Source organism: Chiloscyllium punctatum, chromosome 1 (assembly GCF_047496795.1).
Source record: "Chiloscyllium punctatum isolate Juve2018m chromosome 1, sChiPun1.3, whole genome shotgun sequence".
Classification (NCBI taxonomy): Eukaryota; Metazoa; Chordata; class Chondrichthyes; order Orectolobiformes; family Hemiscylliidae; genus Chiloscyllium; species Chiloscyllium punctatum.
The window spans coordinates 125,287,535-125,300,017 of NC_092739.1; the positions used below are offsets into that span (position 1 = coordinate 125,287,535).

The 12,483-nt window shown below is 42.1% G+C and overlaps 1 protein-coding gene across 2 annotated transcripts in view; it reads right to left on the reverse strand.

Annotated features, from left to right (window-relative positions):
* oacyl (O-acyltransferase like) overlaps positions 1-12,483 on the reverse strand; it is a 72,007-nt gene that overhangs the window by 14,402 nt on the left and 45,122 nt on the right. For both annotated transcript variants that reach the window (XM_072573527.1, XM_072573516.1), the window contains exons 10-11: positions 3,638-3,803; positions 1,486-1,565 (exon numbers count right to left, since the gene is read on the reverse strand). In XM_072573527.1, the coding sequence (XP_072429628.1) occupies positions 1,486-1,565; positions 3,638-3,803 (246 nt within the window). The remainder of the gene's footprint in view (positions 1-1,485; positions 1,566-3,637; positions 3,804-12,483) is intronic.

Genomic DNA, 12,483 nt, shown 5'->3' on the forward strand with positions numbered 1-12,483 from the left:
CTAAGGTCAAGTCACCCAAAGTCTAATCAAGTAAACAAAGATAATTTCCTCAGACCCTCCCCCCGTATCAGCATCAAACCCCTCAGCCAGACTTATAACCAATAGCCGAATATTTTAGTGAGGTTTCATTTGAATATTAGAGTCATAGAGATGTACAGCATGGAAACAGACCCTTTGGTCCAACCCATCCATGCCGACCAGATATTCTTATGACTTCTTGAAGTAATTTAAAATTAGTGCCAAGCATTTATTAAGAATGGCTTGTTCATGAAAATGCATTTCAGAACTTTACAACAGAACTAATTGTGGCAAATCTTGTGTCCTCCCCCATCTTGAGTATTTAATGAAGAATAAAGATGGGTGAGTGAGATTCCACTGCCTTCCTAACTCCACTCCAAGATAACTCATGGATGATCTTCTAATGCTATTGCCAATTTTAACGGCTTAACGGCTCATTCTTCCATTGCTAGTATTAAACAAGCAGTGGGCAGGGTCTCACATTACAGGGAACAGAACAAACAATCATCTGGATTGTTGCTTGTGAGGTTCTAAGGAGATGAGAAGGCTCAATGGTAAAGGACCCAATATCTGGAAGAGTGTATGCAGTCTCAAGAAAGGAGCAGAACTGGCCTGCCAGGTCCTGACTGGTGCAAGTAGGAGTGAGGCATCCCAAAAGTAAGTGGCAGGGGAGATGCACTCTTGACTTACAAACTAACAGCCAGGACAGCTACTACCTCTGCTGTTGTGGTTTGAAGTTTGTTTCCTGTCTTTCAATGTTTCATTTATTTAATCTGCGACCATAATGGCCTGAAGATCGGCCCAGGAATCATGGCCCCTGTTTTTTTAGAATCGCTACAGCGTAGAAGCAAGTCATTTGGTCCATCGAGTCCACACCAAGTCCCTGAAGAGCACCACACTCAGACCCACCCCATCCCTGTAATACTGCATGTCCAATGACTAACTCACCCAGCCTGCACATCCTGGACACTATGGGCAATTCAGCTTCACCAATACACCTAACCTGCACATCTTGGACTGTGGGAGGAAACTGGAGCACCCAAAGGAAACTCACACAGACATGGGAAGAAGCTGCAGACTCCACACAGACAGTTGCCCAGGAGTGGAATCAAACCCAGCCTGATGCTGTGAGGCAGCAGTGCTAACCACTGATCTTCCTCTACTTAACCACATATACTAATTTTGCCCATCCCCTTAATGGGCAGTTTATAAGGACTCCATATGTGTGAATCATTTTGCCTCCCTCTGACAAGTTATCTATAAAGCGGGTCCAGAGATTGCCAGTGTTGGGTAAACAGAGCTCTGCAAAGTAACCGAGATCAACACTCCAGTATCGGAGGTGATGCTCAAAATCCATCATCCTAGAGGTGTCCAATCAGGAAAACAGGGAGCAAAAGGCAACAACCACTGGGCATTTAATGTTTTTCTTAAAACAGGAACAGTAAATCACTAAATAATAACACTTACCTGTAAAGAAGAAAGATGAAAACTGGTGTTGTGATGTAAAACTGGAAGTCATTTGCAAGGTACCATGTCCAACCCATGCACTGCAAACATAGTTTTTCTTGGTAAGTTATGTCATAATAAACCTGCAATGGTTTCTTTCATTTCACAATATGTCCTAGTCAAGAAACCCTCTATCTTTTTTGGAATGGAATTTGAGCACAGCAAAGGATTAATTGATGTTGGGGGCCCATTATAACCAGCACCAAAAATTTCAGAGGAAATTTTCTGCCCCTCTCATGCAGCAGTTGAGGCAATCTTTCCAGGTGTTCCCAGAAGATCTTGGACATCTTGTCAGATAGGATTCCTGTGAACCCAGTTGTATTATCTGCAGAGAGCATGGCTTGATGCCATCTAGACTGCAAGCAGACACCACCGGGATATCACTGAACTACAATTGAGACCAAGGGAAGATGAAGAGCATTAAGACTTATCAGCGTGGATAGATCTTTGGCCGAATCAGGCTATAGGTGATCACCATGAGATGGTAAAATGCATGGTCATACAGTACTATGCCCTGTGACACTACATACCTTTTTCAAGGATCTGTGATAGGATTTTGACAGAACCAATAAACCAGACAGAAATTCTGCTGCAAACATCCAAAAGACCTCCTATAAACAATACCAAGTTAAAACTGATTGTAGGAAAACTTATGAAAGCATTTGCTAAACTTTTATGGACAGCTTCCTCATGAGTATTGTTGGTGACCATGAAAACTGGGGCATTGATACACTTACAATTTAATGTTCTGTTCTTCTACATACCCCATGTTCATTCTAACAATACATTGAATGATTGGCCCTAATACCTATCAGGGATTGGGTCAATCCAGGGTTGCACTGCAGTTCATGGAGCATCCAGCACTGATGGCATCATAAAGTAATTGCTGAATACAATACAATCTCCTGTTCAGTCATTAGTCAACTTGACAAGAGGCTGTTAAGAATGGAACCTAGATTTCAGGAATGGGAAAGGTGGGTGATCAAACCCAGAAGTAAGGGACAAAGAGAAGCCAAGGTGAGGGTGTTTAGAAGGCAGTAGATCAGTGGTTACGGTGTGGTGAGATGTGGTCACCTCAGTCATTTTGGGAGAAGAGGACATTTTAGGGGCCTTGGTGAGACCACACCTGGAAGATTGCATGCCACTTTGGTCTTCCTATGAAAGAAAAGGTGCACTTGACATTAAGGGACTGTAGTGGAAGTTCACGAGGTTGATACCAGGGATGGCAAGACTCTCCTATGAGGAGACGTTGATTCCACTGTATTCACTGGAGTTTAGAAGGTTGAAAGGGGGATCGGATTGAAATGCATAACATTCTAACAGCACTGGACAGATTAGATGAAGGCAGATTGTTTTCTCTAGTTGGGGATTCTGGAGCCAAGTGTCTAAGTTTCAGCATACACAGTAGGCCATTTAGCATTGGGATGATGAACGGAATTCTTCACTCAAAAAGGTAGTGAATCTGGGAATTCTATACTGCAAATGGAGACCAAGCTGTTGAATATATTCAAAACAAAAATGGATAGGTTTTTAGATTTAAAGACATTGACGATTTTGGGAGAAAGCAGGACTATGGCATTGGGTTACAGGATCAGCCATGATCTTATCAAATGGCACAGCAGAGCTGAATGACATGCTATTGCTCCTAGTTTATGTGGTTCTCTGACATCTGCAGTTCCTGATGTATAAGTATGCTTTAAAATACATGACCAATTGGAGCTGGCAGATAACCATTCTCTTTTGCTTTTCAGATTTTCCAGGCCCTAGAAAACCTGCAAGTCATTTGTTGATTAAATTTGGAGCATCAGTAACATCACAGAAGTTCAATTTAAATATGATAAAACCAGTTTCTCTAAAAATGGCAGCATGTAATTAGGATTGTAAACTGTTTTTTTTCCAATTTTAACTATTCCCCAACTCTCTGCCACTCACCAAGTGGATATAAATACAGGCCATTATCTTTCCCAATAATTATAGCTCTGAACTAATTTAATATTGCATCACAGATACAACATAAGTAATTTGACTTGAAGAATAATGGAAACCCAAGATGTATGCATTAAAAGATATGTAAATAAGAAACTGTCTACATTTCTGTAGAGACTGAACCTACACGTTGCTCAATCATAACAAAGTTGTTAAGAAACAACATGTTTGTCCACCAGGATCTCTTGCAGTTATCCAACTGGGACTTTGCATTTTCTCCAAAAGACTTCCAGGGAATAAGTGAATACATTCCAACATATAAGCACATCATGTATATATATAGTGGCAGAATTCTGAAAATAAAGGAAGAGAATGTTTAACAATTTAGTTTTATTTTATTTCTGATAGATCGACAGATCCTATAAAATGTATCTTTTTTTCACTGTAACAGTGAAGCTATAGAAAAGTGATGAAGCGAATAATTAGATCTCTCTCTCCTGATATTCAGAACAAATATAAGAAACTTCGACAAATAAATTTCTACTCTGCAGTTGGGTAATCAGATATTTCAAATGACAAATCAAAGAATTCAACTCGCAGGACAGAGGCATAATGCAAATGACAGATTAATGACAGATTTATGAGGTGTCACCCAATTCGCAATTTCATCTGGCATGTATTTTCCATTGCACAGACATGTTGCAAATGGTCCCTTCACAGTTTGGAATGAAGCAATTCTACCAGTATGACTAGTAACCATTCACACAAAATAACACAGTAGAGTGAAACCACTTTCCTGAGGCAACAATTTGTGTCTCAGATCTGACATAGCATTCACTCCAATTATAAAATCTTCAATATGACAGCCACAAATGAAACAGCTTCACAAGACATATTGATTAATGCTGACAATTGTACCTACTCCTGTCAGTGCCTATTCTTATAATGTACCATTATTATAATTTTTTTAATTAATAGCACTAATTTTAGATTACGTTGCTTTTTTTTGCTCTGACTCACTTTGGGGCATATTTTCTACCATTTGCTAATTTTAGGAAAAGTGTAGAAACAGAGTAGATAAAAGTGTCCTTTCCTTTGTATTCACTACTACTTACTTCCACAAAAATTAGCAAATGCACGAGAATATAGTTTTTACATATTAAAACAAATTCAGAAATTAATGGGCTGTAATGTCAGTTTTTTTTTCGGAAGTTCCAGAAGCAGACCTTGAGATAACTTTTCACCTCTAAGGTCTGTAAGATCAGTCATTGCCAAGTTTGAAACAATGATGACTCTGTAACTGCACAAAGGCTGGTATCCAGTCACCAAGTCACCTTTTATTTGCTTGTGCACAGTATACTGGCTGTAGCCATCTAGCTCAGAGTCAATCCCCTCAACTGAGGTGATTCTAAATCCCTTATTTATATATTTTTAAACTGAGGAGACTCTAAATCTCCTGGTTTATTTTCTTCTGTTTTTTTTATCCCCACACTACCGCCTAACTGCGGTAGTCCTTATATTTTCCCCAGCACCCATGTTGTGCATGTGCAGGTGTGAGACATAGTGAAAAACCACAGATGTGTACAAACCTTTATTCCTTTTTTCCCACCACCAGGAAGAAAGGAAACACAAGGCTCACCAGTGACAAGCAACACCCTTCACAAAGGGCATTGCTCATCCCTTAATTATATTGGTCAGCAAGAGCTAACAACTCTGATCAAAGATCTTGTAGTCAATGAGATCCAGCTGGTTCCAATCACTGCACAATGAAACAAAGACAAAGTACATCAATGCTCCTTAGATATGGGTAGGAAAGGAGTGGATGACAGCTAACAAGAGGAGAGGGATGAAAAATAGCAACTAAATGGCATTGCTTGACACTGGCCACTTGGGTGTTTCCTTTCTTCCTGGTGGTGGAATACAAATAAAGATTTAAGCATCTGTTGTTTCTCACTGCATCCTACACCTGCTCACACACAACATGGGTGCTGGGGGAAAATAAGCACTACAGCAGTTAGGTGGTAGTGTGGAGGTAAGGAGGAAAGGAAAAAAGCAACTACAAAACAGTCAGCCTAATGTTGGTGACTGGGGAACATTTAAAGAGAGCAATCTGAGATAAGACTCATTGTTCGTTGGAAAAATGTGTTAATGAATAAATGACAGCCAGGATTTGTTAAAAAGAGGGCTGAAGAAGGGTCACTGGACCAGAAATATTAACTCTGCTTTCTTGCCACAGATGCTGCCAGACCTACTGAGATTTTCCAGCAATTTCTGTTTTTGTTTCAGATTTACAGCTTTTTTTTGTTTAAAAACAAGTTGTGTTTGATTAAATTGCTTGAGGTCTTTGATGAAGTAACTGAGAATTGTGATTAAATTTATCTGATTTGTCTATGGACATTCAAACAACATTTGATATATCATCACATAAATAGAGTACAAGAATTTTGAAGCTCGTGGAACTCAAGACAGAGTAACAGACTGACTCCAGAATTAACTAAGGAATAGAAGCTGTGAGTAATGCTGAAAGGTTGTATTTCAGATGATAACAAAATATACAGGGCAGTCCCTGAAGTTGATACTACCACTGCTCAGTTTGATATATATTAACAACCAGAATTTAAATGTACAGAGAGTATGCTCAAAGTTTGTAGATAACAAAACCCAGTGCAGCAAAGATTAAGGGGAGTACTAGAATTCAGAAATACTTTGTTTTCTGAAGTCAAAATTTCTGAAGTCAACTTAGAGAACATGTTTGCTATAAAGGCAGGTAAATATATCGCCGTTCTTTCACTGTTGCCGGGTCAAATTCCTGGATTCCTTACCCAATGACATTGTGGGCCAACCCACAGCAGGTGGGCTGCAGCAGTTCAAGAAGTCAGCTCACCACTACCTTTTTGAATTAGGAACAGTCAATAAATACTGGTCAGCCAGTGACACCCACACCCCAGAAATAACGGGACCGAGGTTTGTTTTCAGATTGGAAACCTGTATCCAATTGGGAGAATCTATTGAAGTTGAGATTTTTGCTGGAGTAAGCCTTTAATTGTCACAGAGTGGAGCTTCCTGTCTACTACACCAATGGGATGGGAAGAGAAAATGGGTCATATTGGTTTGGAATTCCCACAGCAGCCATTCCTGAGGCAGACACCTGTAGAAAGTGCAAAAGTCTTCCACTTCATCTGAGGTAAGTGAGGTGCCCAGTGAGAGGGGCTGGAGGCATGTTACCATAGCGAAGGGAGAGCCTCACTTCTTCAAACCAACCTGGATCTAATGCTGGAGTCAGGAAAAAGAGAAGAGAGGTCCTTCTCTTGGAAAGAGGCAGAAAGAGGGTACAGGTTCGTGCAACAGAGACATCTCTGTTCAGTACCATTGCCTTTCATCACCTCTCCCTTTCCTCTCTTACCTTTGTCATGTTATGTCTCACATCTAGAATGCAGTACAGGCCTGTTCATGATTACTCATCTTACTAAGTCCCCCTTCAGCATGACACTCTGATGGAAATTGTTACAGATTACATACCCCACATTTCTTGGTTTTAGTGCAGACATTCAAGTGCCTGTGATTCCAGGAGCTGGAATAAATATCTGTTGAATACTTTAGCATTATATTACCCTTGCCTTGTTCTTATAGAACATAGAACATAGAAGAATACAGTGCAGTACAGGCCCTTCGGCCCTCGATGTTGCGCCGATCAAAGCCCACCTAACCTACACTAACCCACTATCCTCCATATACCTATCCAATGCCCGCTTAAATATCCATAAAGAGGGAGAGTCCACCACTGCTACTGGCAGGGCATTCCATGAACTTACGACTCGCTGAGTGAAGAACCTACCCCTAACATCAGTCCTATATCTACCCCCCCTTAATTTAAAGCTATGCCCCTTTGTAATAGCTGACTCCAGACGTGGAAAAAGGTTCTCACTGTCAACCCTATCTAACCCCCTAATCATCTTGTATGTGATGGATTATCATAATCAGAATCAATAAATGTAAAAAGCAAGGCAGATCTCAGTTATAAATATTGGCTGTTTATGAAGAAACAACTTCAAATATACCATATTATATCACATCATGATAGTAAGGTGCTAAGCAACAATCCCTGTTTATGAAAGATTCCAAGATCTTGTTTGCAGACCCTTGGAAACTTCACTGAAGATCACAGAGTGGGATCTCAAAACATTCAGAAAACTAACAGCAACCATTTTGTGTGAGTACTGATCTATAAATTAAACAATCTGGAGACAGACTTACCTTCTTTTCACATAAAGTTCAAGAAAATTATACAGATCTGTTCTGAAGCAGTCAGAGGTGGCACAGTAGCTCAGTGGTTGGCACTTTTGCCTCACAGCGCCAGGCACCCAGGTTCAATTCAGTCGACTGTCTGTGTGGAGTTTGCACATTCTCTCCGTGTCTGCGTGGATTTCCTCCGGGTGCTCTGGTTTCCTCCCACAGTCCAAAGATGTGCAAGTTAGGTGAATTAGCCAGCTATGTTGCCCACAGTATTCAGGGATGAGCAAATGAGGTGCATTAGTCAGGGATAAATGTAGAGAAATAGGGTAGGAGAATGGGTCTGGGTGGGTTACTCTTCGGAGGGTTGGTGTGGATTTGTTGGGCCAAAGGGTCTGTTTCCACACTGTAGTGATTCTATGACTCAGTCAAAAACTTTGTACCCCCCAGTCCAACACCGGCATCTCCAAATTATGATTCAGTCAATACTCTACCTCTCTCTTTCTTTAAAAAAACTCTGGACTCCAACCCTTAAGTTTGCAAGACCTCAGCTAGACAGAGAATGTATACTGGATTAGTGGTGCTGGAAGAGCACAGCAGTTCAGGCACCATCCCATGAGCAGCAAAATCGACGTTTCGGGCAAAAGCCCTTCATCAGGAAGGGCTTTTGCCCGAAACGTCAATTTCGCTGCTCGTTGGATGCTGCCTGAACTGCTGTGCTCTTCCAGCACCACTAATCCAGTATTTGCTTTCCAGCATCTGCAGTCATTGTTTTTACCTCAGAGAATGTATACTGGGGAACCTTTACAGATTAAGGGTATAACTTCAGTTCTGAACTCTTATCAGAAGCACCTGGTTCAGTTACCACTGATTGTAGTAAAAGGCCCAGGCTCAAGCTTGATGGGACAAATTTGTTCAGAAAGATTCACCTGGATTGGTTCATTATTTTTGAATAGGACATGGCTACCTCAGTGAAATCTTAATTAAATACCCAGAAGATTTTTAGGAATGTCCAGGGAATATCAAAGGAGTTCAAAGTTTGGGAGAAGATTTGTAGCTCGGGTGCTCGTTGTTGTGGTTCTGTTTGCCGAGCTGGGAATTTGTCTTGCAAACGTTTCGTCCCCTGTCTAGGTGACATCCTCAGTGCTTGGGAGCCTCCTGTGAAGCACTTCTGTGCTGTTTCCTCCGGCATTTACAGTGGCCTGTCTCTGCCGCTTCCGGTTGTCAGTTCGAGCTGTCCGCTGTAGTGGCCGGTATATTGGGTCTAGGTCGATGTGTTTGTTGATAGAGTCTGTGGATGAGTGCCATGCCTCTAGGAATTCCCAGGCTGTTCTCTGTTTGGCTTGCCCTATAATGGTAGTGTTGTCCCAGTCAAATTCATGTTGCTTGTCGTCTGTGTGTGTGGCTACTAAGGATAGCTGGTCGTGTCGTTTCGTGGCTAGTTGGTGTTCATGTGTACGGATCGTTAACTGTCTTCCTGTTTGTCCGATGTAGTGTTTTCTGCAGTCCTTGCATGGGATTTTGTACACTACATTAGTTTTGCTCATGTTGGGTATCGGGTCCTTTGTTCTGGTGAGTTGTTTTCTGAGCGTGGCTGTTGGTTTGTGTGCTGTTATGAGTCCTAGTGGTCGCAGTAGTCTGGCTGTCAGTTCAGAAATGCTCCTGATGTATGGTAGTGTGGCTAGTCCTTTGGGTTGCGGCATGTCCTCGTTCTGTTGTCTTTTTGTAGTTTCCTCAGTGTGTTGTTTATCCTGTTGGTGAGCTGTGGGGTGGGGTCAACCTCCCTCTTTTGGTAGGTGTTAGTATCTGCAAGTAGTTGTTGTGCTTTTTGCATGTACTCTGCTTTATCCAGGATGACCGTCATTCTGCCTTTGTCTGCTGGTAGTATAATTATGTTCTTATCGTTTCTTAGTGATTTTAGTGCTTCCCTCTCCTTGGTGTTGAGGTTATGAGACAACGGAACGAGGACATGCCGCAACCCAAAGGACTAGCCACACTACCATACATCAGGAGCATTTCTGAACTGACAGCCAGACTACTGCGACCACTAGGACTCATAACAGCACACAAACCAACAGCCACGCTCAGACAACAACTCACCAGAACGAAGGACCCGATACCCAGCATGAGCAAAACTAATGTAGTGTACAAAATCCCATGCAAGGACTGCAGAAAACACTACATCGGACAAACAGGAAGACAGTTAACGATCCGTATACACGAACACTAACTAGCCACGAAACGACACGACCAGCTATCCTTAGTAGCCACACACACAGATGACAAGCAACATGAATTCGACTGGGACAACACTACCATTATAGGGCAAGCCAAACAGAGAACAGCCAGGGAGTTCCTAGAGGCATGGCACTCATCCACAGACTCTATCAACAAACACATCAACCTGGACCCAATATACCGGCCACTACAGCGGACAGCTCGAACTGACAACCAGAAGCAGCAGAGACAGGCCACTACAAATGCCGGAGGAAACAGCACAGAAGCGCTTCACAGGAGGCTCCCAAGCACTGAGGATGTCACCTAGACAGGGGACGAAACGTTTGCAAGACAAATTCCCAGCTCAGCAAACAGAACCACAACAATATCAAAGGAGCAAGGCCACCTTGCATGTTGACTGAGAAGCAATTCCACAATTCCACAATTCCACAATTCCCCATCCAGTGGTCCTTACAGGCAAAGGTAAAGACAAAAATCAGCAGTCTGGAAAATGAAGAAGTCGTCCAGTTTGCATAATGGGCAGCATCAGTCGTATTGATTGTGAAGCCCAATGAGTTGGTTTGGCTATGTGTGGGAATTTGAACAAACAGTAAACAGGTTTTCACAGCTGGATAAATGCCCAATCCCTCGCATAGTGGATTTATACACAAAGCTGGCAGGGGACTGTCCTTCGCAAAGCTGAACATAGAATCAACATCACAGAATCCCTACAGTGTGCAAACAGGTCCTTTGGCCTAATGAGTCAACACCAACACCCCGAAGAATAACCCACAGCAGACCTGTACCCCTACCCTATTACTCTACATTTACTCCTGACTAATATACTTAACCTATATAAATCTGAACACTATGGGCAATTTAGTACGGCCAATTCACCTAACCTGCTCATCTTTGGATTGTGGGAGGAAATTAGAGTACCCAGAAGAAACCCACACCCCAGTCCAACACCGGCATCTCCAAATTATGATTCAGTCGATACTATACCTCTCTCTTTCTTTAAAAAAACTCTGGACTCCAACACTTAAATTTGCAAGACCTCAGCTAGACAGAGAATGTATACTGGAGAACCTTTACAGGACAATATGCAAACTCTATACAGACAGTCACCTGAGGCTGGAATCGAACGTGGGTCCCTGGCACTGTGAGGTAGTAGTGCCACCATGCCAACCCCATGAGCCATGCATAAGTGTAAATGCAGTCAGATAAGGATTCTCATAATTATGCTGCAATTAATACCCATAAGGGTTTGTACCAATATCGACAATGCCATTTGGGGTATCATCAGTCTGTGCAATTTTTTAGCAGATGATGGATAACATTTTATGGGGTCTATCCCAGATCGCCACTTAGATAATATGCTAATAACAGGGAAGACCAATGAGTGAGCACTGAGAGTACTTGGACATAGTCCTCGGACATTTCTCTTAGGCGGATGTACACCTTAGAAGGGAAAAATGTGTGTTCAAGTCACTCCAAGTGATCTACTTGGGCTACAGAGTTGACAAGATCAGGTTACACCCATTGGAAGATAAAGCGAGGGCAATCAAAGGTGCCCCAGTTCCCACATCTATACCGGAACTTATGTCTTTTCTTGGTCTAGTGAATCATTATGGAAAGTTCATGTATAACCTGGCTTCCATCCTGGCACTTTTGCATCAAGTCTTAAAGGGTCAGCCTTTGAATTGGTCATGTAGCCAAGACATACCTTCCAGAGAAGTAAAGAAACAGCTATCATCCTCTAAGGTGTTGGCACACTATGATCCCAACTTTGATCTGGTATTGACATGCGATTCCTCCTTATATGCCATCGGGTGGTATTAGCTTGTAAGTAGCCCAATGGATATGAATGCCCAGTAGTGTATGCATCTAGACTTTGTGGCTAGTGCAGAGTGAAAAGGCATCCAGATAGAGAAGGAAGGTTTGGTGTTCATATTTGGAGTCAGGAAGTTCCACCAATACCTTTATGGATGTAAATTTATAATAACGGACCACAAACCCCTGACAAGTCTACTTAAACAAGGCAGTGTCTCCCATAGCTTCAGGCCAAATTCAGCAATGGGCTTGAACATGAATTGCATATAATTACAATTGGAATATCATCCAGGATGCATTGAATCACTTCCTGCTAGTAGATACATCACAGCCATTAGAACAGTCTTTAATAGCTTTACATTTACTGGATACGCTTCCAGTCACAGCTGACAATATCAGACTTTGGATGCAGAAAGATCTGGTCCTGGCAAAACTGAAACAGCTGGTCATGATGGGGGAAACCAAAAAGGCATCACCATCAGAATTTGGACTTCAAGAGACCAGATCCCAATTGAGGACGGCGTATTATTATGGGGAACTACATTGATTGTCCTAAGCAAAGGTAACCACCAGATATTGGCTGAACTCCACCAGGGGTTTCCAAAATGAAGATGTTGGCAAGAGGTTATGTCAATTGGCCAGGATTGGATGCAGACATAGCCACATTGGTGGGGCAATATCCAGAGTGCTAACAAAGCAGCTCTCCCACATTCATGGGAATGGCCAAGTAAACCCTGTTACACGTCGACTATG